This window comes from Chelmon rostratus, chromosome 6, assembly GCF_017976325.1.
Source record: "Chelmon rostratus isolate fCheRos1 chromosome 6, fCheRos1.pri, whole genome shotgun sequence".
Classification (NCBI taxonomy): Eukaryota; Metazoa; Chordata; class Actinopteri; order Chaetodontiformes; family Chaetodontidae; genus Chelmon; species Chelmon rostratus.
In genome coordinates, this window is record NC_055663.1 from 1,251,066 (window position 1) to 1,278,476 (window position 27,411).

Sequence of the window (27,411 nt, forward strand, 5' to 3'; positions counted from 1 at the left end):
GTGATACAGATGGCAGCAGACACCAGCTATAGGCTCTGTGATGTTATCAAAGCTACGGGATAGAGTTGGTCATGTTAAAATAAATTACAGCTTTAATGATGCTTCTCTACCACATCTATACAAATAATTTATCTTTTTCACAGAAACGGCCTTCATCCTTGCACCTATGAAAGATACTAAAGAGGCCAATAGTTTAATACGTGGTATTTTGTAATAAAAGCATAAATAAATACATATGTACAAAAAAATATGTCTGAAAAATGTACAGGCACTTGTAAAACAACTTTTTCTCGGACACTTCAGCTACTGCTGGACAATATTTTTGTGTGCACACCGGACAGAAAAGGATAATTCTGCTGCTCGAGTGACTCTGCAGCAGTGTCAACAATGACAAACAAATCCTCGACCGTTTGTACTTCTTCCACGCTGAGCGTAGCTCAGGCAATGAGATCCCTCAGGGCTATTTGCATCTGCTGAACCTAATTCATCATCCCTCGTGCAAGATCAGATGACCCGGATACAAAACACGCAAACGAACTCGCTCACCGGTCGCAGAACAAGCATGGCGTTTACACCAACTGGCCAATGTCATGAGCTCAACCCAAGGCCACAATCCTCTGTAACATACAGCATGATATGGGCCAGGCTGAAGTCAGTACAGTTCATCATAACCAATGTGACAAAACTGCACACGCACAACAGACAGACAGACTTCACCTAGTACTTCAGCCCACGAGCATACAGTGCCTCTCTCACATCACTTTCAGTAACCAAATATTTGCATTTACTGAGTAACTTTTTTTTTTTTTTTTTTTTGGTCTAGAATGGGTGCTATGGAGTGGGCTTCTTTAGACATCACCCTACATGTTTACATTAAATAATGAGCCCATGTGGATGTCCTAGATTGTCATTTGAGAACACACTAACACATGAAGGTTTAGGCAGCAGGCAAAGTTTCTTTTATCTAACACGATACTAACCTGAGACGACTGTCCTGATCAGAAGCATAGTGGGGCAGGATGAGCAGTCCACTACACCAGACTACTCGTTTATTTCCAGTCCAGTACACTGCTTCATCCTTTAACCACCTTAGTCAATAACCTCATCTCAGCAGGTTGCATAACAACATTCCCATAGGGATATACAGTAAATTTGTATAAAAATATTTACAGTAAAATGTAATACATGACACTAGATAGGGGCGAACAGATGAGATGGGGTTAACATCAGCTGGACCTTTAAAGGGGTACTTCACCGATTTTACACATAAAGCCTGTAATAACAGCCTGTGAAAAGTGTTTGTATAATGTCCTCTGTGGCACTAGAGGAGCTTTGTCAAGTCTGAGAAAATAACCCTGATGATGTCACAGCGATGTCATCAGGATTATCTTGAGTTAGGTTTAAGATTTCAATATTTGAAAAAAAAAACAAAAAACTGCATTACAAACTGAGGGCAGGCAGTTAAAAGGGTGATGGCACTTAGCTGGAAAGATGATACAGTTGTATTATGGGAAATGTAGGATGTGGCATTCCTGACCCATTGAAGGGAATAAAGACAAAATACATAGACCACTATTTTAAAAATCTGGCTTTTCCAAGTCTCCAAACATTATGGAGTTGCAATACTTCAGTGTTTCTTTTTCATCCTAAATGGACAAGTCCAATGGTCCCACTTTTAACTGTATTTTCTGAAGGGGTAGAAACAATGCATTAATCTATCCATGCTGCCAATGTGAAGACACACAGGCCTGTCTACAGTAAGATGATGGCCAGTCTCCAGACTGGCTGAATGATGCTGCTGATGAGTATGTGCAAGCCAATACTGGGTTTGACATGTTGTTTTTGAGTACAAAATACAATGCACTTTAACGGTGGACAGCTCAGGTGATGCTGAGACCATAAAAAACATAAAAGGTGAGTAGCTGTGTATCTGAGGTTGATGAGTTCTACAGTAAATCTGTTTGTGGTACCTGAGGAAAAAGACGATGGACAGAAAAGATGTCACAACAAAAAGTTTTGAGAGAGATTTCTATAGAATTCAACTGCATTCAGTACAGACAGTATCACACCTGACATAAGCACACAGTTGGTGTTGACTCTGCAGGAGGCAGGTAACAACCTCCGGTCTAACATGGAAATTGCACCTTATTGGCAGATAAAATGTCTCTTGTGACATTTTCTTTCTCTCAGAACCTGCCTCACATTGACAGACACGCACCCAACAGAGCATGGTTCCAGCACAAGGCATTTGGGAAACAGTGGTGCATTGTTGAGTTGCACACAAAGAACCTGACATCCCACATCTTTTGTATCCAAGTCTCAGCTTTTGAGGTCCTTTTGGTCAAAGATGATTTGACTGGCCAAGTAGATGGCAACAGCACCAAAGATGGCGGAAGAGGCGATATAGGCAGTGACGGACTGTGCGAACTGAACGATCATGCCCATGAAGAGGGTGGGGAAAACCTGAGAGAGGAGGAAAGTGCTGTCTAAGATGGCAAAGTCCAAACCCACACCACGTTTCTCAAAGCCCAAATCAGTCTCCTCCTGTTTGGTACCTCCAGAGCTGTGAGAGGAACCATTCTGGCTGTGTGGACTCGGGTAATACTCATAATTGTCCTGGCCAATGAAGGCATTCCCATAGGGAGCCCCCGTTTTGTGGTTCAGTCCGCCTTCCTCTTCCACAGGAGTCAAATACACAGAGTCCAGCTTGGTTGTAATACCGTTTTTATGAATGCTTTTGGTTTTCTTTTTTGGCATAAAGACCTGAAATGAGACAAGAGTCAGCTTATCAATTATACATATTTTGTCAACAAACTACTCTTGTGCACGAAGCTGTTTGAGCGTTACTTGCCTCTTTCTCTTTGTGGTAGTGGCAGGTGAGCGTGTAGGGCAGAGTCTGCAGTGTGGCGTACGCATAGCCAGTGAGGGCTGCCATCACAGTGACCAAGACCACACTTTTGGACAGGCAGATGACCAAAGCAGATATAGTGAAGCTCACCATGCTGCTCAGGTAGACCCACCGTGAGCCAAAATGGCGAACCAAGCGACTCATGACCAGGGAGAAGAAGGTTGAGGTAGCACACTGCAGGAACAGGCCCAGACTACCCATACGGATACCTGAAAGAAAAAGGTAATTTCTATAACAACCGCTGAACACTCATTGCTTCTCTCCAGCATCCTCTGCAGGACACGCAGCTGTAATGATGTCTACCTTGTTACAAAACATTGTCCTTGTCTGTTGTCAGTACAAAATCTAATTAATGCATCAACTCACACCAGGGGAAAGAGGCACAATACGCCTGAGCACCACCAAGCCTTATGTTAACTTTAAACTGTGATGCATTAACAGCTCTTTGGGTGAGCTATAAACCCTGATGTTCGCTCAAGCCCGTAAACACACAGGCACAAATCTGGTTGGGGAGACATTCACAGAGCTCTGCAGCACAGACACTCTGTTTGGGGTGACTGACTTGGACCATCACAGACAGATTAACCTTAGATATGTCCTTGAAACGCCTGAGAGGGCGACACACATAGGCCAGTCCTTGTTTACTGAGGCAACGTGCCTCCTGGACCAGTCAGTCAGCCAGACGACGAGCGTTTGGCTGAGTTCTCACTAGCTGACTGAACTTTAAGTTCAAAACACAAGGCAAAGATCTGCAGACTGAAAAATGTGATTTGTTCATGTTATGTTGATGCTGAATTATATCAAAACATTTTTAACTCCAAACTAAGTATATTAACAGTCAGTTATGGGCTAAATGAACATTGTGGGGGCAGTTTCTGTTGAATACAGCACAAATTAAGGTCTCGTCTTTCTGCAAGTTAAATTTAGCATCTGCAGATAAAGTCACAGCACAGTCAAATGAATGAGCTGAGCAAATGAGGCCTGGACTTGGAGATGTAAGTGCTTTATACACAGTGAGGACTGCAAGGTCACAGAAATGGAGCGAGGCGCACATTATCTTGAACTGGTATAAAATCAGCTTGTTACAGGACTTCAGAATATCTTCTCACCTGTAATCCTGTTCTTAGACACTGAGTGACAGTTTATTAGTGACAGGTTTTGAATTTATGTATGTGACACTTAATATGTGAAAGGGCCAGTACCACAAGAGCTAAAGACAATGTTCTTATAATGACTAAACAAATAAACTACAACCCTGATTGCAAGAAAGTAGGGACACTGTGTAAAACCTAAAAACACCTGAACCTGACCATTTCTAAACTTTTTGATCTAAACTCAATTGAAAACAGTACAGAGGCAATGTATTTAATGTTTGACATCATCAGCGTCATTGATTTTTATAAATATAGGTTTATTCTGAAGTTGATGAACAAGTTTCAAACAAGTTGGGACAGGAGCAACGAAAGACTGGTTCCCCACCTATTTCCCAGATTAGTTTTTATTTCAGCTCCAGTCCATGGAAGCCTTCAGCCTGATCCCTCATCTTGCTTTCCATGAACAGTGTGGGTCAGAAGTTCAGCAGCAGAGCAGAACAGAATCACTTATGTGAAAGGAGTATGTGGATCATGTTACTCCTGGAAAGCAAAGCTACCCAGCCCACTTTACAAACAATAGAGCAACAGTAGCTAATGAGCACTGAAATTCATGCCCTTAGAGATATGAGACCTAGCAAGAATGCTACTGAATCTGTGCACAGGACAACTGCTGCAGTATGCGAGAATGGCTGTTTCTGAAGTACAAGCCTTATAAATAACTACTTTGAATTGCAACCCTTCCCAGTAGGATAGACGATAAAAAAAAGAATAGAAGTTATTGTTAAGAAATTAAGTAAAAAAGTTCTCCAGAAAAAGCAGATAGCCTTGATGCAGAGGAACATCTGCAGACTGAATGATGTGGTCCAATAACATCCGCTATGTTTCAGATTAAAAGAAGCCAGCTCAGACAGACCTCAGAACTGTGCTTTGGCTGTCTACCCGACTTGAATGGGCATGTTCTTTTTGTGCTGATTCCTTGACATTAATTCTTGGTGAGTGTGACATTCCTCGTGGACCAGCAAGTGTAGGGAGGAGACACAGAGGAAGAGTAAAAAGTAAACAAAGTAGGGAGAGTGAAAGAGGGAGGAGAAAAGGATGTAAATGGCTGGATGAAAATGGCAAACAAGACAACAGAGAATGTAGAGGGAGAGGAGAGGTTCAGAGGAGGGATTACAGGATGAGAAAACAGGTGGGTGGTGTTAGGAAAGGATTGATAAAATGAGAAGAGAAGCTGAAAACTGCTTAGTTAAGTAAAAAAGAGAGATAATAGAAAAGAAGTGAGAGAAATATGATGTAGGATATGAAGTCTGGCTGAACAGTAAACTAAGGGAGGCTTAAAACTCATTCATAGCTCACTATGTTCATAAATCCCCCTTTTCTCATCATGGGCAAGATGGTCTGCCTCACACGTGTTTACTTCAGCTCTGGTATTTTATTCCACCACCGACGCAGCAGATTTGCTCAGGTTTATCTGCCTGCACACCATTTATCTAAAGTTTATATTTAGGTAGAATTGTAGAGCTAAGCATTTGCATTGCTACAGAATATAGCCATACAAATGTCTAGTAGGATTAGTGACAACTCTGTGATTTACAGAGCAACAACAGGAACGGATAAACACTGTGTGTATTTGTTTACAATTTCCAAAGTGCAGGGGTGGAAAGTAAAACCTGAAATTCATTGGATTGGCTTGATAGGGATTTAAGTATACATGCCCAAAGGATTTGTTACTTTTTCAGTGGTAAAACTACATAAAATGTTCAATGTCTCTTGTAAAGCCTTGCGTCAGAGTCTATGCTAACTGCTGGTCTGTCCTGTATATGTGCTATACCTTGACAGAAACCAAACTGAGGGCAGCAGGAAAACCTGTTGGCATGTAGGAACACAGGCTCGGCCTCTGTCCTCCACCTGTGCCTGAGGAATGTGAGTGCATCCTGTCCAGCTGTGACAGAGCAGGCAGCACAGCCAGGATGGACTTTAATCCAGTTTATGAGGACAGGTGGTGGAGGTAAAGCTGTGTTGACAAAGGGGTCAGGTTTGCTTCATAAGGCACCACCTCATAATATCTAGTGTGTATACCATAATGAGTTACTTACACATTCAGAGAGATATTGCATGATGATGAAAAAAAACTAAGATTACATGACGCAGAAATCTTCAACATACTGTATAAAGAGGAGCTCTGACCTTCATCGTATCTTTGCCTGGACACACTTCCTGGTAATGCACTGGGCACGCCCTCGTACAGGCCTTCCCCCACAAAGTCTGTGTAGAAAAGCATAAATGACATGACAGCCATCCAGCTGCAGAGCTGAGCCACACACAGCTGCCTCATCACCCGCGGGACATGGCAGTAGCTCCTGTAGATGGCTGGGGTCATGGACCAGCATGTTCTCAGCAGGCACAGCAGCGGTCCGGACTTCAGCAGCCTCAGCTTGCACTTCAGCAGGTAGCAGCATGAGCGCGGCACGCCGCATCGGCCCACCTCCATCACACCGGCCCCCGACTCCAGTAACGATCCGGACCCCGCCAAGCCGCTGCTAGCGCACGAGGGTTCCTCAGACACCTTCATGGTGATGAGCACACTGGAGATGAAGATGAGGATGAGCAGGGAGAAGAGGCACTCGGCCTGGCCTCCCAGGTAAACAGAGAGGAGGCCACGACTCCAGTCCAGTGCGGGCAGCAAATAGCCCACACAACCTCCCAGGCTGACCATGAAGGAAAACATGGCAAAGGCTTGGCCGCAGTCCTCCTCATCCCGATACAGGTCCGACAAAAGAGCCTCCAGTGGTGTGAAGCATACTTGTCCACAAAAGTCAAGAAGCCCAACCCCAATGATAAGGAAGCCCACCTGTAACAAAGCAACGACAACATTAAAGACATTTACATCTTAAGGAATTTCTTGTCCTGTGTGCTTTGTAGGCAGAATTAATGAAAATGACATCCCCACATAATAAATACGTGTCCTACCTGGAGAGTGCGCCCGCCCCAGGCAAGGCGTGCAGCCAGCACGTCAGCATGGGGAATAATGACAAGCGCCAGAAGGACTCCCAAAGACAGCAGCCAAATGAAAGGCCGTCGTCTGCCATAACTGCTGTTGCAGTGGTCACTGGCTGAGCCAATCAGAGGGATGAACAGGAGGCCGAGCACTGGACCAATACCTGTGACAGAAGCACGGACACACAAAGCGGTCAGAGGCGATGCTAATGCAATATGTAGAGGAGAAACAGCAAACACACAGAGGAGTTCACACAGTGGAAAAAGTGGAGAGAAACACTATGTTTGAAACAGACTGCATAAGAAGAACAAAGTGTTTTTCTTCTGAAACACTGTCACACTCAACAATTTAGTATGAAATCCTTTAATGGCACAATGCATTTCCCCTCAGATTCTCCAAGCAGATTTTCACAATATCCCACGGCAAAAACACAAGCGTCTGTAAAATCTCTGTTCAGTGGCTTACAGCAGCTACTGAGCTGACTGGGGTTCAGCCTGCCTTCTACCGGTCCTGTCAAGTCCTCGTCGTTGAATTGCATGTGCCCCTCTGCCACCACGTCAGACTGTGGCAGTGGTTCCTGCAGATGGCCTACTGCCTGAAGGTAACCCACCCTCTGCTCATCCTCCACACGTGGTGGGGTCGGGCTAATTAGAACACACTATGTTCAGACTCAATATCTAAAACGGACCCGATCTTGGGGCTACAGTTTGACGCACTGTTTCGTGAAGGAACCCTGTGGAGTTTTTCATTACAGTCAAGCACAAATTTCTTTACATACAATGTTTCCCATGAAAAGGCACTTTGTGACAGCCATACTGTGAATTCACGTCTGTCCTCACACACATGCTACTAACACCTAAAATGCACACAACACATGGAGCTCCTCATCAAAACATTGCTGTGCAGGGCCACAGCAAAGAAGAATGAGTGGAAGACACAACTTAACTAAGATCCATCTGCAGTCTTTCTACAGTCTGACAGGAACTTGAAACACAGAGAAGAGGAGACAAGAAGAGTACTCTAAAATACTTAAAGGCCCAAAGAGCAGGCAGGTGAGCAGGGAAATGGACGAGCTCAGACAGAGACAGGCGGGCAATTTGAGAAAGACAGACCAGGAGACTACAGCAAGGCAGTCAGCTACTCGAGCTACACCACATTTCTTGTCGCTGCAGCTGTGGATGGCCATCATAGCAATCCTCACCATCTACAGCTGTAAGACTTACTATCTCACACAAACACTCTCCCCCAGCTCAGTACTCCCTGTAATATACTATATCACACACGCACGTACGCACACACACGCTTTCCAGCCTCTATATACAATGCAAGCTGCTTTCAGCTCTGTTTACAGATGCACACACACTAACCAGTGTGGCATCTAACCTAACCCACACACACCACATTTGATCCCATCTAATGTAAAACATGTCACATTCCACATATACATCCTAAATATGCTTAAAATAACAAGAGTAGCACACACCTCAGTATACGACAGAAAGAAAGTAACAACTGGAGGGTGAAGCAGCCAACAAATGGCGATTAGATAAAATAGAAAGCAGCCATCTGAGAACCTGACACTACTGCTTGGGGAAATAAGCCTTAAGCCTCCCAAGACAGAATATCTGTCTTCATTCAAATAACACTCAGGCACTCCATTATAATACAGGGAGATGAGAATTAGGTTGAGTGCCATTTCCAGATTGGCTTACAGTGCAGCCTGTTTGAGAGGAACCAGACATTGAAATCATTTTTCTTCACATCACCAGCAGCTGTTACAGAAACAGAAAAGTTGGACTGTATATTGTTTAATCTTTATACTTGAATAATCACTTCTGTCATCCACACAGAGCCTTCGGTTTGGTGGAACTGTGTCTATCATCTGTATAGTTACAAGACAATGTCTCAAAGAGACGCCTTTAATGAAGACCATGTGAACATCATTTGGGTTGACAGGAAAAGGCTACTCTTCATATCGCAAATGTACACCATATGGGTGATGCTAAAAGTGTCTATGTACAGTCCACGGATGCCACTGATTTGTGAGCACCAACATGACTGGCCGTTTTCAAAAAACATACCTATCTGTCTTAATGTTTGCATTAGGAAGGGTTCCAAATACTTTGGATTTACTCAAAGGTAACTAAATTAACAAATACACAATCACAGGCATAACTGAGCTACACGTTAGAAAGATGTGATGGCACAGTCACAAGCTGAACGTCCACTCCAGTGTTCATGGTGTGTCTATTTGCTTGTGCACAAGAAAGTGCACTGCAGCTCAGTATCAGCAGAACCAATGAGCTTGTGTTGGACTACAATGACTTAAATATGGATGCTGCTGCAAAGAAGCTGCAAATTGTAAAACATGGATGCTTCACACACATCTTCAGCCAGCCAGCACAGAAGATCTATACAATCAGCACAATTTCTGACCAAATGTGAAATATGGTCACAATCTGCCTTCTGTTCCTGAGTTATGGTGTTGAATAATGGTTAGAAAAGTGCTTTTGCAGAACATCATGATGTCACAGTGAAGCTGACCTTTGACCACTGATCACTTCATTAGGTTATCTTAAGAGACATTTGTGTGAAACTTTACTATAATTAGCATATTAATTCTTCAGTTATGGCCAAGTATGTGGTTTGTGAGGTCACAGTGTGCTTTAACCATCAAAATCTAATCAGTTTACCCTCGAGTCAAATTGAAAATTTGTGGCAAACTTGAGGAAATTTCCAGAATGTGTTCCCGATTAATGTCTTGTCATGAGAACAGATTGGATGGACAGACAACCCGAATGGATATGCCACAAGCCAGGCATAAAACTGACATCAGTAAATGCTTTGCATGTTAAAAGTGAAAGATAATACACCCTGAACACCCTCTGTTACAGTACAGTGCAAGACAACACAACAACTTCAAACTTCATGCTCAACAATAACCATATACCTGGACCAATGTCTCTCTTACCCAGTGTCAACAACACCCAATAATAAAGCAGCAGCAGTCAACTGTGATACATTTCTTTGAAGGTTTAGTTTTGCAGTTGAAACAATGTTTACACTCCTGCTGGAGTGTCTCTAGGGCTGAAATTACTAATTGGTTAAATTCTTTCTCAAAATATCGATCACAAGTCACAAGTTCAAATTTAAAAACAAGCATAACGCACAGAAATACCATTTGTCTGTTTTCTTTCTGTTTCAGGCCCCTGATGAAGCTATTTTTAAGCTTCTGATTGATAAAAATAATGCTCCTGATATATTATCTGATAAAGCTAGCTCGCCTGATAAAACTATTTTAAAGGTAATGTTTACCAAAGCTAACGCCCTGATAAAGCTTGAACCATCACAAAACAAAGATAAAACAGACGGAGGGCATTTCTGTCTGTTAGGTATGTATGTTTTTAAATTAACCTGTAATTGTGTGTTTGTCGGTCCAAATGACACAAATCTGCCAGACACAGCAGATTTTTCTTTTCTTTTTTACTTTTTTCTTTTTTACTTTTTTGTACTTGCCATGCCGAGTTGTCTGAAAGAGCATCGTACAATTAAATTAATTAATCTAATTAATCTAAAAGTAATAATCGCCAGATTACCAAAATATTACTGGTAACTAATTGTCTCCATCTTACTTTCAATCTGCAAAAACCAAGAGGAATGTCAGCCTTAATGGCTCATCATTCTAACCTGCACTTTTTACCAAGGAGTGGTGTGTAAAAAAGCCTCGTAAGTGCTGCTATAGTGCTTTGGAATTTCGGTGTTGTTGAAAATCAGCAGAACAAGCATTGCAAATTAGCTTAGGCCGTTATCATTATACAGAGCCATCATCTATTCAATATGCTGATGTATGTACCCTGTAAATTCCTTTATTTATGATGTTAACTAATAGAAAAAGAAAACACCATGCATTAAGTGAAATCATAGGTGCGTCTTGTTTTATAATGTGGAATGTGAAGTGGAGCACATGATATGTGTCAGTCTGTCATTGTGGCTCTTCCTCCGGCAGTTTGCCCTCCTGCTGCTTTTAAATTAGTGCTCGATTACCACCTCCACAGAACAACAGGTGATGTGGCCACTGATTTGTGTAACGGCCCCAATTATGTCTTTATGACCTGAATGGGAAAGCAGACAGGAGCCCTGCGGCACAGTCGTGCCTGCATGCAACACAAACTATGCTTCCACTGGACAAGGTCACATCTCTACGAATCAAACTCATTTACAAAGCATATATTCCTTGAAGGGTAAAGCCAATTCTGATTTACAACACTTTGAAACACTTGGACAAGAAACAATCACTCGTGTGGTCAGTAAACAAGCACAAAGGAGACAATTGAATACATGAAGAAGTTCAGAGTGTGTAAGTGCCTTTCAGGTTTAATGAATACCTTGTCAGAGAGGCAGACAGGAAAATGATGAGACTATTAATATGTGTGAGAAAGAATGAGGCAGAGGCAAAACTGGGTAACCACCCTCTTTCAGTTTTCACCAGGCCCTTACCTAGCACCATGGTCATGTAACGCTCCTCCACTCCAGCCTCCAGCAGCAGCGGGGGCACGTATGTGATCCCAGCTGCCACGCAGATCTCCAGGCCACAGGTCAGGGAGTTCAGCAGGACGAGACGCCACTGAGACCTCCATCCAGGCATATTTACAGGGGCCGGCTCGCCTTTCCTCTCCTCTGGGATGGCCACTACTGGGGGCACGGGAGGGGGGAGGGATCCGGGCAGGGGCAGCGGGGGGAGTGTCGGGAGGCAGATGGTGCCCCGGTGGGACGAGAGGGCTGTCGGGGACGGACAGCGGCAAAGACACGTGAATGTCTCAGATGACCTGTAGGATTCATCCTCTTCTCAGCATTCTGGATCTGAAGGGCGGGGCAAGAGGCAAGGAGAGCAGTGAGAAATGGAAAGAAACATTTGGCCACTATTAAACAGCGAATGCCTAAATGTGCCTCAGAGCTTTCACACAGTCTCTGCATCACTAACATAAGAGCAGGGGACAAACAATGCCTTTCATCTCGATTCATCTTTTCCACCTGATTAAAACGGCAGAAAAAAGCGAACAGCAGCAAATCCTCATGTCTGAGCGGCTGTAGCTAGTGAGTATTTTTGGCTCGATCAAAGACCCAAACAATTAATTATCAGGATAGTTGCTGATTAATTTTCCGCTGATCACCTATACGATTACTCGACTAATCTTTTCAGCACTGATTAACAGTTTTCTGGGCACGCAGTAGGCATTAGAACAAGCTACCTACGAGTCTCCTGCTCTGTCTGGGATGTGGGCAGCTATAGGATGATTATCACATTCTCACAGCACATCCGTCACCCGTTAAGATGCATTGGTGGGATCTGATGTCAACCCTCCGGGCATTACTTCTGAGCAGACCATTAGAAAATGTGAATTAGGGCTAAAGGTTAAGACAGGTCACACCCGGGTTACTACACCTGGTCGTTGGTTGCCTCAGGTTGCATGGGGAGTGTCAGTGTGATGACGGTCTCCCAACAGAATGCAGATTCCAAAAACACAATATTTTCCACAGGCATGGAAATGGAACAGTCACAAGGATATGACACTGATGTATTCTCAGAGCTCCACGGCAACGGCTTCAGGACAGCAGGAACAGTGACAGGCAGACAGAGGAGATGAGTCAGCCGGAGCAACGTGGCACATCAAACCATTTGCAAAGTGAATTCTTTCTCCTCCTGCTGCTTCGCTCGCCCGCTTTTTTTAAGTGTCACAACATGCGCGGTACAAGGGCTGGAACATCAACCTTTAAAAAAGGACTCTAAGTTCTATTTTCCCAGGTCTCTTCTTACTATCACTCCCTTTCCCTCCTCCGTAATACCTCTAGCATTATTGGGAGGATCTAAAATCCAGCCTTTCCTTGGCTGACCCTGTCATTATCTGTATTAAGCTCCAGTTGCAGTTTTAGTCACGTACCCGAGTCCTCCTCCCAGAACTGCTCAGCAGGTTACTGCCGTTGTTCAACTGACAGCACGTGAGACAGTCTTTAGCACCTGAGAAGACGTTTCAGCAGAAAGACACTATTAAACAGGAGGTAGATTAAGTCACATGTGAGAGGGATGTAGCTTTAGAGACAGATCATGTTGTGCCAGATACTGGAAAAGTGGCAGCACAGTCCTGATTTGTGTCGTCCACATGATGTGTTTAAGTCAGAGGTTAAGACAAACAAAATGCTCGTGTGAACTACAACAACCTTGTTAATTTCTGCTCACTGTCCTGCACCGACAAAGTCAATCACACCTCGAAGGATCATTTTACCAGTGACAGCAGCTGACATTCTCCATTACATGCTTTATTGTTGAGGTAGCATGAGTTCATCCTCTACTCTGAAAACCTGTCTTGCATTTGAGGTTTTGAAGTCTTGAAATGACTGATATTTATTTGAAGGAATGAGGTGTGATTTTAATTCTACGAGAAAAAAGCAACCACTTCTGTCTGTTTCCTAGCAAGCAAACACAAAAAGTATAACCCAGATATTATCGTCATCATCCGCCAATGAGGTGTGCGTACTTCTGCAGCAGAGGGAAAGAGCAGGAACAGTCAGAACAGCCGCAAATACAGAAACAACAAGGTGCTATATTTGCATTTGGTGTGACATTTCTCTGCCAATGCTTCCCATCTGTTCTCTCCCAGCAAACAAAATGGATGTCATCATCTCCAACAAGTCTCTGTTCATCACAGAAATGTGCTCGGCTTTGTTCAGTGATCTGCTCAGATTCATGCAGCATTCCAAGGAAATGTACATTGCGGGGTTGAGTCTCTTCTGTTAGGTAACTAGCAAACAACTGAACAACCTGATAAGAGACAAAATAAATGACATACCGTTTTCTCATCAAACCTGAGTGGCTTGGGCCATTACAACACGCAGTGAGAGCTACAAGTAGTGTCCATTAACTCAGGAGTTTCATGTCCTTACACATCCTAGTTTAACACCACTGTCATCAGGCATCCCAGACTTACAAGGCCCTCTTGTGCCTTTCATATCATTGTTATCAAAAATGTTAACTGAATGTCATCAATGATGCCAGCAAAGCTCGTACAGCTTTCGTACATTCCCAGCTCAGTCATTATGAGTCCTTTGATAATCAGCCTCTTTGAGAACGTGAAGGACAAAGCGACAGTGTTAGCCGGCTGGACCTAGCAGGGGCCTCGGCCACTGAGAGAGAGGACCATTTCACACCCGTCAGACCTCATTCCCACCCAGGCTGGGCATCTGAAAGACATCCATCAGGGGACCAGCCTCTGGCTTACGGCCCGTCCAGCCACTACAACCCCCCTACCAACATATTCTCTGTGTGTATATGTACACTCCCCCCTGCACTTCTTATTCCTTATCCTTCGTCAACCCCTGAGGTCAGCTTCGTCTCTGACCTGCATTCTAAGAGGAACCCTTTGACATATCTACCCACGACTGAGATTCAGAATCATAAAGGCATGACCAGTGTGAATGCTCTCTATTGCAGCCCCAGCTGACTCTCTGTCAGACGTTCTCACTGAAAACAGAAGGGCCCCCTGTGGCAAGAATAGAGAAATCTGATTTGTCCACCCAAGAAACCGCAGCTTATCTGGACGCCCGCCCGAATGCAAGTCAGATTCCAGGGTTTTGTAAATTGAATGCTTGCTCAAGTCTTGACCTGAGTGGTGTTGGAAAGAGTTAGGACAGTGGGGAGGAGGGAGGCTGCGAGGACTGGAAAGACCGTAGCACAGACAGAGCTAAACAGTGAGGGCAGTGCAGAGAAGCATTTATCGACCATTCATTCACCTCAAAGTCAAACATAAAAATAAAATCTATGTTTGTTTTAAATATGGTACTCTTTAGCCAATGCAATGATTGTGGCATGGGCGCAAAGCAGAACAGAGCCCTCACGAACTCAAGTTTGCAGTTTAGGGACAGAAGAGAAAAAGTCGTACACACTGGCAACCCACACTGTCATTCCACCACGGGCTTAATGACACCTCTGACTCCACAATGTATTCTAGTCATGCCCTTCATCATCTTCCCATAGCCTCAGAGACACAAACGCACGTACACACTGTTAGCCAAACAGCTCTGCTTGTCACCATACGTGTTTAAACACTACAATATGAGCCTGGCTGCTGAGAGGAGGGGTGGGGGGTGGTGGTGGTGGTGGGGGCTGCTTTTGTCAGTTCTCCCACTGCTCCATTACCAAGCCCTATTCAGCCTCAGGCCCCCCAAAAATCAGTCCTAATGACTGTGAGTGGTATTCTTACAATACAAAACAGGCTTTGTATACATTGTGCCAGGGAGAGTAATGTGATATAGTGAGGTTATCAAGTCCATTTCCAAGTCTTTTAACACACTGTTCATATAGATGGTAGGATATAGAAAGTGTGTGTTTGTGTGTGTGTGTGGCGTGGGGTGGAGTGGGGGGTCTCCCAGCAGACAGCAGCGTTTGGAAAAGAAGAGGGGAAGGAATTGTTCTGAGATGACATCAGACCCACAAGCACGGTGGAGGCTGTGGATGAAGAAACCTCAGCAGGAGGGTCTGGGTTGTGTGTTTGGCTCAAGCTGAATGGCTGCAGCACTGTGGCCTTCCTCCCTTTCAGTTCCTGCACATTAAGGGACCTAGCCGTCTCCATGGAGGGACAGTAGCTGCAGCTTTTATGCTGACTGCTTCCCTGGCTCACTCCTTCTCTGCCCTCTGAATAACACAAACAAGCTCAGGTGGACCAACGCCAAATGCACACTGCTTACAATGTTGCCATAATATTACTACCTCAGCATTTCTCAACAGTGCAGAGTGACATTGTCATGGAGGTCATGGGAAGAACCAGGCATCACTAAATAATCAGGTTCCTTTTGGACACAGTCCTCAACATGCCCTCAGAGATTAACGCCAGGGGGTCTACCTGATGTCAGAACTGAGGAACAGACCTGCGCAGGTTTTATACCTGGATGACCGAGATGAATTTAAACACAATATGCATCTCCACTGTTATTACCTCTTTCAGTCCCTCCCCCCACCTCAAATGCATATTTGCCATTTTTATTCATATTTTAAGCAGTTCTAAAGTGTGCTCAGACAGAAAGTGAAGGGAGCAATTTGCACAAATCTGACCGCTGGACTGTTTGTGTGCATTTGCCCAAACAGCAAATGTAGCAACTGCACATTAACTGTATGCTAGCTAGCAATGGATGCAACTGACCATGTGTGTGAGTGGGTGTATTTAGCTCAGTCTCTGACTGAAGACACAACTCACCAAGAACTTCAGTTTTCAGGTTTAAACATTTCCAGCTCATTTTGCACCACCCCAGGGAAATCTGCACCTAATCACTTTGCATGCAGTTGTGCCACTTCTACAACTCGTTTCACACTCTGTCTGAACACACAGACACAGACTAGACTTCAACTGCCACTTCAAAATCCTTTCAGTTCTTCGAATTCAACTGATAATTCGAGTGCTAAAACTTAAACTGCAGCTCTCATGAGAAATTATCATTTTAACCTGTTTGCACATGAAATTTTGAGCATAAGAGTGAGTACTTACTTTTCTTATTTCCTAATTTCAAGATATTTGGCCATTCTTCACACTCGGTCAGCCCCTCTGCCACTCTTATCTGCATCTCTACCAGGTGTTGTACGTAGTTCCACAGCCTGTTATCTAGATGAGGACACCATCAGACCTCTGGCACTCTTTTTCCAAACACACTGTTTCCTTCTATTACTGACAGCTGAATAATGACATGGAACTTGTTTAATCTACTTCAAGAAGAAGTTCAGTGTTTGATTTGTGTTCTGCTTCTGCTCACTTGAAAGGCAGCCCTGACTCCCCACCCACCCCCAGCCTGTAATCTTAAGCCCACATCCGTCACTGTGACCCCTGACCCTGCCTTTCACCGCAAATCATGTGACCAAGCTAACTGAAAGCAAAGCAAAGTTGTCTGCTGCTAATATTCTCCTCCTGCACTATGCTGCCTGCTTAAATGAAAAGTCAACCTGTCGCCAGATATTTTAAAATAGTGCTTCTGAGAGAAGACATACATCTTCTAATGGAGCAGGAAAGGCGACCTTGCCTTATTTCTGGAGGGTCTAATGACACTCTTTGCTTTGCCAAAATGTGAAGTGCTCTTTCCATCTCTGCACCTGATTAGGATGATGACTCAGAATAAGTCCCTTAAGTTTCAAAGACCAAAAACATGACAAGAGATTGATAGTTCAAGGCGCCTGAGAGAGAAATGATATCAGTGTCTTCAAGAAATATTTTAGAAAGAGTACAATTTCTGGTTCTTGGTCGAGCCGAACAACTAATGGAAATACTAGTAAAAATTGCAACATGGCTAAGTGGAATATCCAAATCACAGGCACTGCAATATCTGATAAAGGGAAACACAACCATTATAAAAGATGCACTGTGGTGCTACAGCAAGGCTTCAGCCTACAAATCATATTCTCTAGACAAGTGTGGAAATGCTTGTTTGGTAAGAAACCCAACACAAAACACGTCATCATTTTATGCATTTTATTCAATGAAAATGAAATGCAAAAATTCCTATTGCCGTCACAATCATGACTCCTATCGCAGTATCTGTCAAACATTCTACATGATCTTATTTGGCATATTGTTCTACTTCTAGTGGAAAATCTAATATCAAATTTATTCACTCACAACTCAGGAATACCCCAATATTGTTTTAAACCGCATCTCTATACAGACATACAGACAGACACACACACACCAGGTGAACATGAGAGGAATGCAGCCTAGGTTGGGCTGCCTTGGTGTGGGATTAGGGTGTGTGTGTGTGTGTGTGTGTGTGTGTGTGTGTCAGAGGGTGAACTGAGGGAAGCCTGTGCCTCTGTCCACACCAGAGAATGAAGCCAGCTACGGCTCAGGGAGGTGAGTGTTATCTCGGCCCATGCAAATAGCATAACAATGGGGTGCAGCACAGTTCAGCCGTGTAGACTCTTGTGAGTCTAATGTGGCTGATAACATGCCTCCCTACAGACTGCTTTCAAGCCACTGAGCCCATTGTGTTAAGGTAAAAGGACTCATAAGAGGGAATGCAAACGCTAATGAGTTTTCATTCAACCATGATCAGGTGTGTTTACATTTAGTTAATGGAGCAGTCAAAATGTTAATTAGGTTTAATCAAAACCACTTAATTGTTGTAAGATGCCATTTCTGATCGACACTATATAGCTGTTATACAGCTTTTTTTGGTGAATGCAAAACAGCTACAAGTTACAAATTCCATGCCAAAGGCAGTTATCCTCTTCTACAGAAAACAGTGCTACTGAACTGCCTGAAACACCTTGTCAGTAGTCTAGCCTTTTCTTCCATTACTTGTCTACATCACTATGTAACACAGCACCACATCTAGCTCGGCAGACATCCTCCACCTAGGTGACCGTCCCACCCACCTGACTATCTGCTGTTGTTACATGACAGTCTTCATCAGCTCTCACCAACTGAGGACAGATGCAGCGGACAAACTTTATTTTGATGGAAACGTCCCAAGAATGACTGGGACTGACTCTTGTGTGTGCCAGAACAAAGCTAAGAGTAAATATGTAACTGGAAAACTGTGTGCATTTTAATGTTACTGTGCCACTGTAAGTTTTGCTGTGATATATGTTGTTTTGCTTTATATTTTGTCAGTTAGCCTGTTTATGTTGCACAGCTAATGTGGCTACCCCCAGACTGGGAGCGATGTTGACCTCGTTTAAGGCCAACTAAATAACTAGAGTAGAAGGTAGGTTGGATGCCATAACTGTTTTTTCATGTGGCCTTTTTGTGTTTATACTGCAGTGCTAGCTCAGCTAGCATTAGTTTTGTTATCATACGAAGAGCGTTCTGCTCCGGGACCCTCATCAGTGTTGTGTCTGTGAGTTGCTGCCATATATAAATTTACTTGAAGTACATGCTCTGATGGTAAAAGAAATGGTCAACCTGCAGGGATTTGTGAAGTACAGCCATGTCTAAATTATTCCATAAAGGGCTGTTTGGCTGCAGGTTTTCATTCCCACTAAGGAGGAGCACACCAGGCCAACCAATCAACATCAAGGGATCACTTAGTTATCAGCTGAAGACTGAGATCAGCTGATGAAATAAGTCCAGTCTGTCTGCTCCTCCTTGGTTTGGACATGCCTGGTGTACTAGTTTTTATTTTAGAAGCACTTATTGTGGTGATATTAAGAGCAGAAGTGAAGCTAGGTGGAAGCTAAAAACACCAGCAGGGCTAGCAGACCTGACCGGACACACGGTGAGTGGTCGGTGCTGGCTCAGGCCTGAATGAGCTGACCAATCGGAACAGACTGGGCTTTTCACGAGAGCACCTTAAGGAGGACTGAAGCTGACATGGGGTGTTTCACACAGCGTCACATCAAAGCATGTAAATCTACTATAATAGACACCTTAAATAACAGTATGAACATGAAAATGAGCATAATATGGCCTCTTTAAAACATTCAATTTGTGTTTCAAATTAAATCATTAATATAGCCATATTTATAACCCTTCATGATTCAGGGTATTTAATAAGCCTGTCTGGCTTATCTTTTAATAAAAAATGGCTTGGTTAACATCCATTACATGCACATTCATTTTTATAAAAGACCATTCTTGTAAAAAATGAATAAAAAGGTCACATAACAACAAACATGGCTCAAATTAGACTTTTAGGATACAGCTGACCTTTTACTACCATTAGCACACACAATAGCAACTACAGTGAGCACATCACATTCAGAGGAAATTCATCATGCTTGGCTGAATCACAGCATCTACAAATCCTACATGCAGGATGAAAAGCGCACTTCTTTATTCTGTTTATTGTATCTTGAACATTAACTACTTGCACCTCTGGCCTTTCTCAGAATGATGGAAGATAATGCGAGAGAAAATGTGATGATAGCAAAATGACATGACAAGCCACAAAGGAGTGGTATATGGCAAAATATTACTCACCAGCCAAAGAACTGAAGCTCTAACGTCCATCTACTGACTTGCATTGCTGAACTCACTGACATCTAATCTATTTTAAAGGTTACTCACACTCTTCATCCAATCAACACACCCCACTCACTTGCATCATATCTGCATATCTCATATCACAGACTCTTTTGACCACCTGCTTCAACTCTACACTCAAGAGTCTGACTCTTTTTTTATCCTGCCACTTTTTGTGTCCCCTGTTCCCTCCTCTCTTATTTAGCCCACCTCCTTTGCATCCATCCAATTATTCTCCTTCCCTCCCTCCTGTGCCTCAGCCTGTAAGGTGGGAATTGGGAAAATCCCAAAGCACAAGAGGAATCCTGTCGCTTTTTGTCTGTCTCAAAAAATTACTTTCTGTTTTATCCCCCGAGGTTGTGTCTTAAAGACAACATTCAGAGCATTCAGACCTGAAATACAGAACAGAGACACTCACCTCTGTTGTACGACGAGAGCACAACAAGCAGTTAGGAAACAGTGAATGAATTGATTTCATCTAACAACCCCATGCTGAGGCCACTCCCCCTTACTTTCTCTCTCACCATGTACAACCACTCCCTAAAAGTTCTGTATTATACCCCCTGAACCAGTATCATGTTCAGCTAGCTATCAGGGCAGCTCTTCCACCCTATCTCATTACCCCCCTTCTTGCAGCCCAATCTTAGTAAAGCTCATACTCCTGCATGACGGCTTGTCCATGGACTGCTTTAACCCTTTTCCTGGTTCACCAGCTCAGCCAGCAATAAGCCTATTTCAGTAGACACGTACATGCACACATGCACAGACAATTGCTTGCTTGCACGCACACACACACACAACCACACACTCACACAATCACTCCACCCCCCGGCCGGCTGCCATGTCTGTACCCCACGCCTGGAGGCCAAGAGCAGCCCGCTATAGAAAAGCTTTTAATTAGATAACAGTGAGAGGAAGAAAAAAAAGTAGAGTGGAGAGAGATCTAAAATGGGGAGGGTGTTTAGTGGCGAATGGGGGGTGTTGAGTAATATCATTAGACTACAGCTTTAAGGAATCTCCCTTTCTGGAGCCCAGAGAAAGATCAATATGAAGACAGAGAGGGTAGAATGGCTGCTGGCAGCACTTCCACTCTGCAACAGGAGCAGCTTGCCTGGAATTAGGAGAATTCTGAAAATCCTGGGCCTCACTCACTCAGCTTGGACCTGACACACTGTGTCCTGACTTACCAAACATCTCTTACCCCTCACTGATCTTTTGTTCAGATAAATCTGGAGCACAACAAGCGCACACACAAATTAACAATTCCCTTTCTTTAAAATGCCTGGCAAAGGTATATTTTCTCATTAGTGTGCAATTACCCACCCCAACTACAAATATGCATGTCTCAACTACACACACCCTCCTAGTAGTCTAATAATTAACTAGGAATGGACATGCAAAAAACAAAGACAAAAAAAAGTCTTCACTATGTCCAGGAGAACTATATGGACGTAAGAATAATGAGGTATATAGTGGAACAACCCCACCCCCCACCACAAGTTCCACACATACCACACACTTACTTTCCCCCACTGACTCATGGCCAGCTATGATGTTTCTATTATTTACATGGGGTGTGTCCTTGACTCTAACTTTGGCTGAAGATGTAGAAGCACTCTGGGCAGGCAAACAAGGTTTTAATTCCATGGTAGCCTTCGCTACAAACCCTGCTTCTCCAGTGCCGGCCAAACCCAACATGCCCATAATAAGCTACGACACACTGCTCCCTGCTTTGATAAAGCAGGAAACCAAAACAGTGTGTCAGAAATAGAACTCAAGAGCCACGACTCTTGGCATAGCAGCAGGGTCCCAATAAAGCCTAAATGTCACCCACATTATACATAGCACGAAGGGTGGATACGATCAATCACTCATTGTGTGGCCCCACAGCAAATTAACCTTTAAGTAAATACGTGACGCTGATGCTTAAACACTGAGCTTCTATACATACATTATAGCTTTTAACACATAGCGCCTTCAGGATTAGCACTACTCCAATGGCCATCTAAGAGCAGTTAACATTCTTCAGGAGTTATCTATACTAGGACATAACATAGATGGCACAAGACTCTTCTATATGGTCCCCTAAGGCTTAAGAATCCCATCAGTGTTTTAGTTACTGGGAGCCATCTGTTGCACACTGACACAGAGCTGTAACATTATCATAAATAATGAAAAAGCAATTATGAATCGATCCATAAAACTGCACCAAGAGGCGCACATGATGTTAGATCCCCTTCAGGATCAATCCTAGTCTGCTTTACACGTTTGTTTCTGTGCCTGAGAAGACAACTTTGCTTAAGTTTGTATGGTTATTCCTACATACCGAATTCCAGGACTGACATGTGACACTTTCTTAACTCCTTATAGGTCAACTAACACATAGGAATAGTCGCTTACTGTTAATGTTGTAAACATTCAAACTTGGGCCCTCCTCCCCGATACAGTGCCACCAGAAGTGTACTGACAAGCATAAGCTAAGCACCAGTTCCTACCTGTTGCTCTTCACCCCTTATCTCCTTCACTGTTTGCCAGTGGTTGAAAACCAATCCCAGATTCACACTCATTTTGAATGAGCTTTGTCTGCTTAGCGATTCGCCTTCCTTCATTAGCATTTTCCCTGCACTGTGCCCACTTCCTCGTGGATGCATGCTGCTTATGTTCTGGCACCTAGTCGCTACCTTTTTATGAAGTCCATCTGCACACAGTTATTGGCTAGGAGCTACACACCCACTGCCCAAAGGTTACAGCCGAAACACAGCAAAACAAGCAGAAAACATGAAAATACAGACAGAGGGCAGGGTCTCTGCAGGTAAATACACCACACACTTCCATAGGGTCATAAGTGATAACTGAGAGGGATTACTTTTGTATGAGTCTATGCATTGTTTTTTAGGAAAATCCTTTCAGTATACCTTTCATAAAATTTTGATGTGTTGGCAAGAAATGCAGGGCTTTCCCGAAAGAATGTTGTTTCCACTGTGCTATGGGGCACCACTGGCTTTATCACATTTTATTAGCATTGGATTAAAAAAAAATCCTCAACACAGGTGCCAAAAACCTCTGCTCTGTCAAATAATCATCGATACAATTCCACCACTAATTTATAATTTTGTTAAAATGTCTTACTAACGACAATGACTACAACACTACAATGAACGTGAGAATGGCCTTTTCCTGGAACAAGTGTCATTTTACTCTTTGAATGCCTTCAATGAAATGTAAAGTCTGCCACAGAGGGATTTTCACATGAGATGAAGAACCACCACCAAATCAAACCATCAGGCAAAAAACTGAGAACACACCACAAGAAAACAGCTTTGGTTTTCTTTTCTTACTGTGTTTTAAATGATCAGCTTCCATATATTATGTATAATATGCTCCTGCATGAAAAATCACATCATTCATCACATCATCTTGCTTTACTTCCATCTAGATCCATTTGATGGACTAATAGCTGAACCAATAACAGCAAGAGAAAGAACTTTCATAGAGCATTACCTGCTGGTAGGATCTCTTACAGGAACAGGCACGGGCCATTTAAAACAAACAGAAATCACTCAGTGACAGAGATGCCTATCAGTGTCCATTGAGGAACATAATCTGTTATTTAAGATGCTATCGGAAACATTTAGAGGAACTCTCATTCTGTAGTTCTCCCCAGGTGCTAACAGAAAGAAGCCATGGATCAAAAGAGCTCCAACAGCCATCAGTGACACATCTTGCAGCTGCTACAGTGAATTTTAGATTTCTATCAACTGTAATATTATAAATATTTACACTGTAAATGTGCCAATGCCAGCCAAAAGGCTAAATTTCAGCTAATAATAATAGTCATAATGCCGAGTTATGTGATGGCAACCTGAGACATTTGTCATTTCTGATGGATCTTTCTGAAACCCTATTCAGTAAAAACAAGTCGTGTTTTCACAAGTTAAAGAACAGTGGACATACTCAGCCTTTTGCATGTGGTTCACACTGTCCAGACAATTGAAAGTACCTTTGTCCTGTTGGGTGGCATTTGATTCTGGCTTTGCACTGAGCATACACACATACAGTATATACTGCTCTCTTACTGCACACACACCGGCGTGCTCCGTCCTGCCTCTTTCTGTCTCTCTCTCCCTGAATGTATGTATAAAGCTGTCCAAAAAACACAACTCATAATTAAGATTTTTCAACATTCTCACATTTTTCAAAATACTTAAAATAGCAGTACAGAAACATTGGGTGACTTGGAGGAAGCTGGGGACTGAAAGACAGAGAGGAAATAGTGTTGAGGTGGCCCTGACAGCTGTTTTTCAAGAAACTAGAAACACCAAGGTCATAATCCTTCCAGCTGCATGGATACAGTTAGTAAAGCAGTGCACAGAGAACTGACAGACATAAGGACAGATGGACATCAACGGATCCATCGGCCTTTTCCAGCTGTTGTCAGAGCAGGAGTGGCCCCGAAGCCCAATGATTAACACCTCAGTCAAATGCTACACAAACCAGATGGTAAAGACGGAAGAGAGGGGCAAAGTCGTCTCTCTAACTAGTAGCAGAAAGGCATGAACCCATGAACAGACCCACACCATGACCCTCCACATATGCTCCATCTTGAGCACAAACAAACCTGAAATCATTTTAATAAACATGATGCCTAAAATCAAAGAAGTGCTCTGTAGTGGAGCTGTAATCATATTTCATGTAGACTTTCCTTCACAACCATAAAAACAGCAGCCTAAAGACACAATTACACAATAGGAAGGGTTTCATAACATTGCAATCTTTGTGTGCCTAACCCATAACTGCCGACTAAAAGGCGGAAGGCTACACTGGGCCTTGTGGGAAAATAAGAAATGTCAATCATCAGCTCTACAAGATGAAACGCTTGCCAACAAAAGGACCATGTAATCAAGACAAATCATTCCTTTCCTTCGTGTCCTCAAACCCTGAATGGGACACTCAATATCAAACTTCCAAAACAAGTTCACAAATGGGATACTGTTTACCATCAACGAGGGCAAAAAAAAGCGATTGTATTAACGCCTCGGTCTGTGTGGGCGTACACATACAGTCGTCCTCAAAATTATTCATACCCTTGCTAATTCTTGTGATTTTTTGATTTAGTGACAAAATATTACATTTTTTTTAAGTTTGTGTACCAGTTATATGTGAACAACAATTAAACGAATGACAACAATATAAAATTTAAGAAAATCTTCATTTCAGGCGTATTTTATTGATGGATTCCCAAAAAATGCCATGTTTAAAATTATTCATACCCCTGACAATATTTCAACAAAAATGTACCTAATGTGGTAATCTGTCCAGTAGTTACTTTAAGGTGTCACAATAGAATAAAACCCTTTAACATTGTTGACCAAACACTGGTTTAAAACAAAACACTGGTTTAAAAACAAAAAAAAAACATCCTTCCAGAAGAGTATAAATAGGGGAAAAGTGCTCAGGTCATTCTCAATTTCTGGTCATCATGGTCAAGAAGAAGGAGCTCAGCGAGGACCTACGTCACCGTCTTGTATGTGCCTACAGTGAAGGAAAGGGTTATTTCCAAGCCGTATTATGTCCCTGTGTCAACCGTCCGGAGCATCATCAACAAGCACAAGAGGTTCAGCACTGTTAAAAACCTCAGTGGGCGTGGCAGAAAGCGTAAGGTGTCCTCTAAACTTGCCAGGAAAATCTGCCGAGAGGTCAACAACAACCCACAGACCACAACCAAGGCCCTAATTGAAATGCGTGACCAGGCAGGGACACAGGTTTCACGGTCCACCATCGAGCGAGTTTTGCACAGAGGAGGTCTCCATGGACGTACACCTCGGAAGACGCCGTTGCTCAGGAAGAAACATCTGGAAGCTCGCCTGGCCTTTTCTAGACGTCATCTGAAGCAAGATCCCAGCTTTTGGTCAACCATCCTTTGGTCTGATGAGACAAAGTTGGAGTTATTTGGCCATATGGATACTCAGTATGTCTGGAAAAAGAAAGGAGAAGCCTACAGACCGAAGAACACTGTGCCCACTGTCAAGTATGGTGGTGGGAACATAATGCTATGGGGGTGTTTCTCCACCAGTGGCACAGGGAATCCCGTCAAGGTCCAAGGAACCATGAAAAAGGAGGTTTACATCAGGATCCTTGATGAAAATGTGAAGGAATCTGCTGAGAAACTCCAGCTTGGCCACAACTGGATGTTCCAGCAAGACAATGATCCTAAACACACTGCCAAGGTAGTGAATAAAATGGTTCAAAGACAATGATGTCAACTTCCTAGGATGGCCAAGTCATAGTCCTGACCTGAACCCCACTGAAAACTTGTGGCATCACTTGAAGACCAGAGTGATGGCTAGGAAACCAACCAATCTGACCCAGCTTGAGGCTTTCACCAAGGAAGAGTGGGCCAACATACCACAGGAGACATGCAGGAAGCTTGTGGACACGTACAAGAATCGTCTAAAAGAAGTCATAAAGAACCAAGGCTATGCAATTGACTATTAAAGAAAGACAAAGGACGAGGGTATGAATAAATTTCAACATGGCATTTTTTGGGAATCCATCAATAAAATACCTCTGAAATAAAGATTTTTTTGAATTTTGTATTGTTGTCATTCTTTCAATTGTTGTTCACATATAACTGGTACAAAAACTTGAAAAATTGCATTCATTTCATCACTAAATTAAAAAATCACAAGAATTAGCAAGGCTATGAATAATTTTGAGGACGGCTGTATGTACATGGTGCCTTTTCAAACATAAATGACTCATGAGGGCCGTCAGGGACCCATCGTGGCTGATCCCCTAAGCCTGCTGTACGAGACATTTCTGACAAAACATTAAACTGGCAGGAGCAGGCATCAAAGCACTCACACACATATTGACTGAAATCATAAGCTTGATCCTTCCACAAGGCACAGAGCATCTCATATATCAAAGGACTCCCTCAAACACTCAATAGCATCCCTTTCAGCTTACTACATGAAAGAGAACACTGTGGTGTCTCATAATATGCCATTTTCCCCATTCACAGAGCCAAACTTCAAAGATGGCTGCATCTAGTTAGAAACCTTTCACTGTCCCTTTGGCTTGGTGTTTTCTGGTTGTTTCAGTAAAAAGTGATCAGGAGGTGGCAGTGTCATTCATAATTTGGCTCATGACGGGCCTTAACAGATCTACTCTTTCTTGATCTGGCACTTCCAACACTCACTGAGGCGTCTCTGACTTGCAGAGTCAAAGAGGACAGGGTGTGAGTATGTATTGCAGACATCTGGCCTAGTTCTTATCACCGTGAGAAAATGACTAAGGACAGGCCAGTGTGATCCCTGTTCCAGTGCTCGTACTGGTCTCATCTGGACTTCAACTCTGGTTCAGCACTCATTACAAACTCTCAAAGTAGTGCTTCTCATTTGTGGGAATTATGGA

The 27,411-nt window shown here is 43.2% G+C and overlaps 1 protein-coding gene across 2 annotated transcripts in view; it reads right to left on the reverse strand.

The window, feature by feature from the left end:
* Positions 1-769: 769 nt before the first annotated feature.
* LOC121608315 (solute carrier family 45 member 3) overlaps positions 770-27,411 on the reverse strand; it is a 32,074-nt gene continuing 5,432 nt past the window's right edge. The window contains exons 1-6 of one of the 2 annotated variants that reach the window (XM_041939557.1): positions 12,444-12,565; positions 11,498-11,860; positions 6,973-7,163; positions 6,190-6,853; positions 2,852-3,117; positions 770-2,763 (exon numbers count right to left, since the gene is read on the reverse strand). In XM_041939557.1, the coding sequence (XP_041795491.1) occupies positions 2,320-2,763; positions 2,852-3,117; positions 6,190-6,853; positions 6,973-7,163; positions 11,498-11,645 (1,713 nt within the window). In that variant the 5' untranslated portion in view covers positions 11,646-11,860; positions 12,444-12,565 and the 3' untranslated portion in view covers positions 770-2,319. Of the gene's footprint in view, positions 2,764-2,851; positions 3,118-6,189; positions 6,854-6,972; positions 7,164-11,497; positions 11,861-12,443; positions 12,566-27,411 lie in introns of those variants that run through there. The other variant, XM_041939556.1, reaches the window with a different exon arrangement.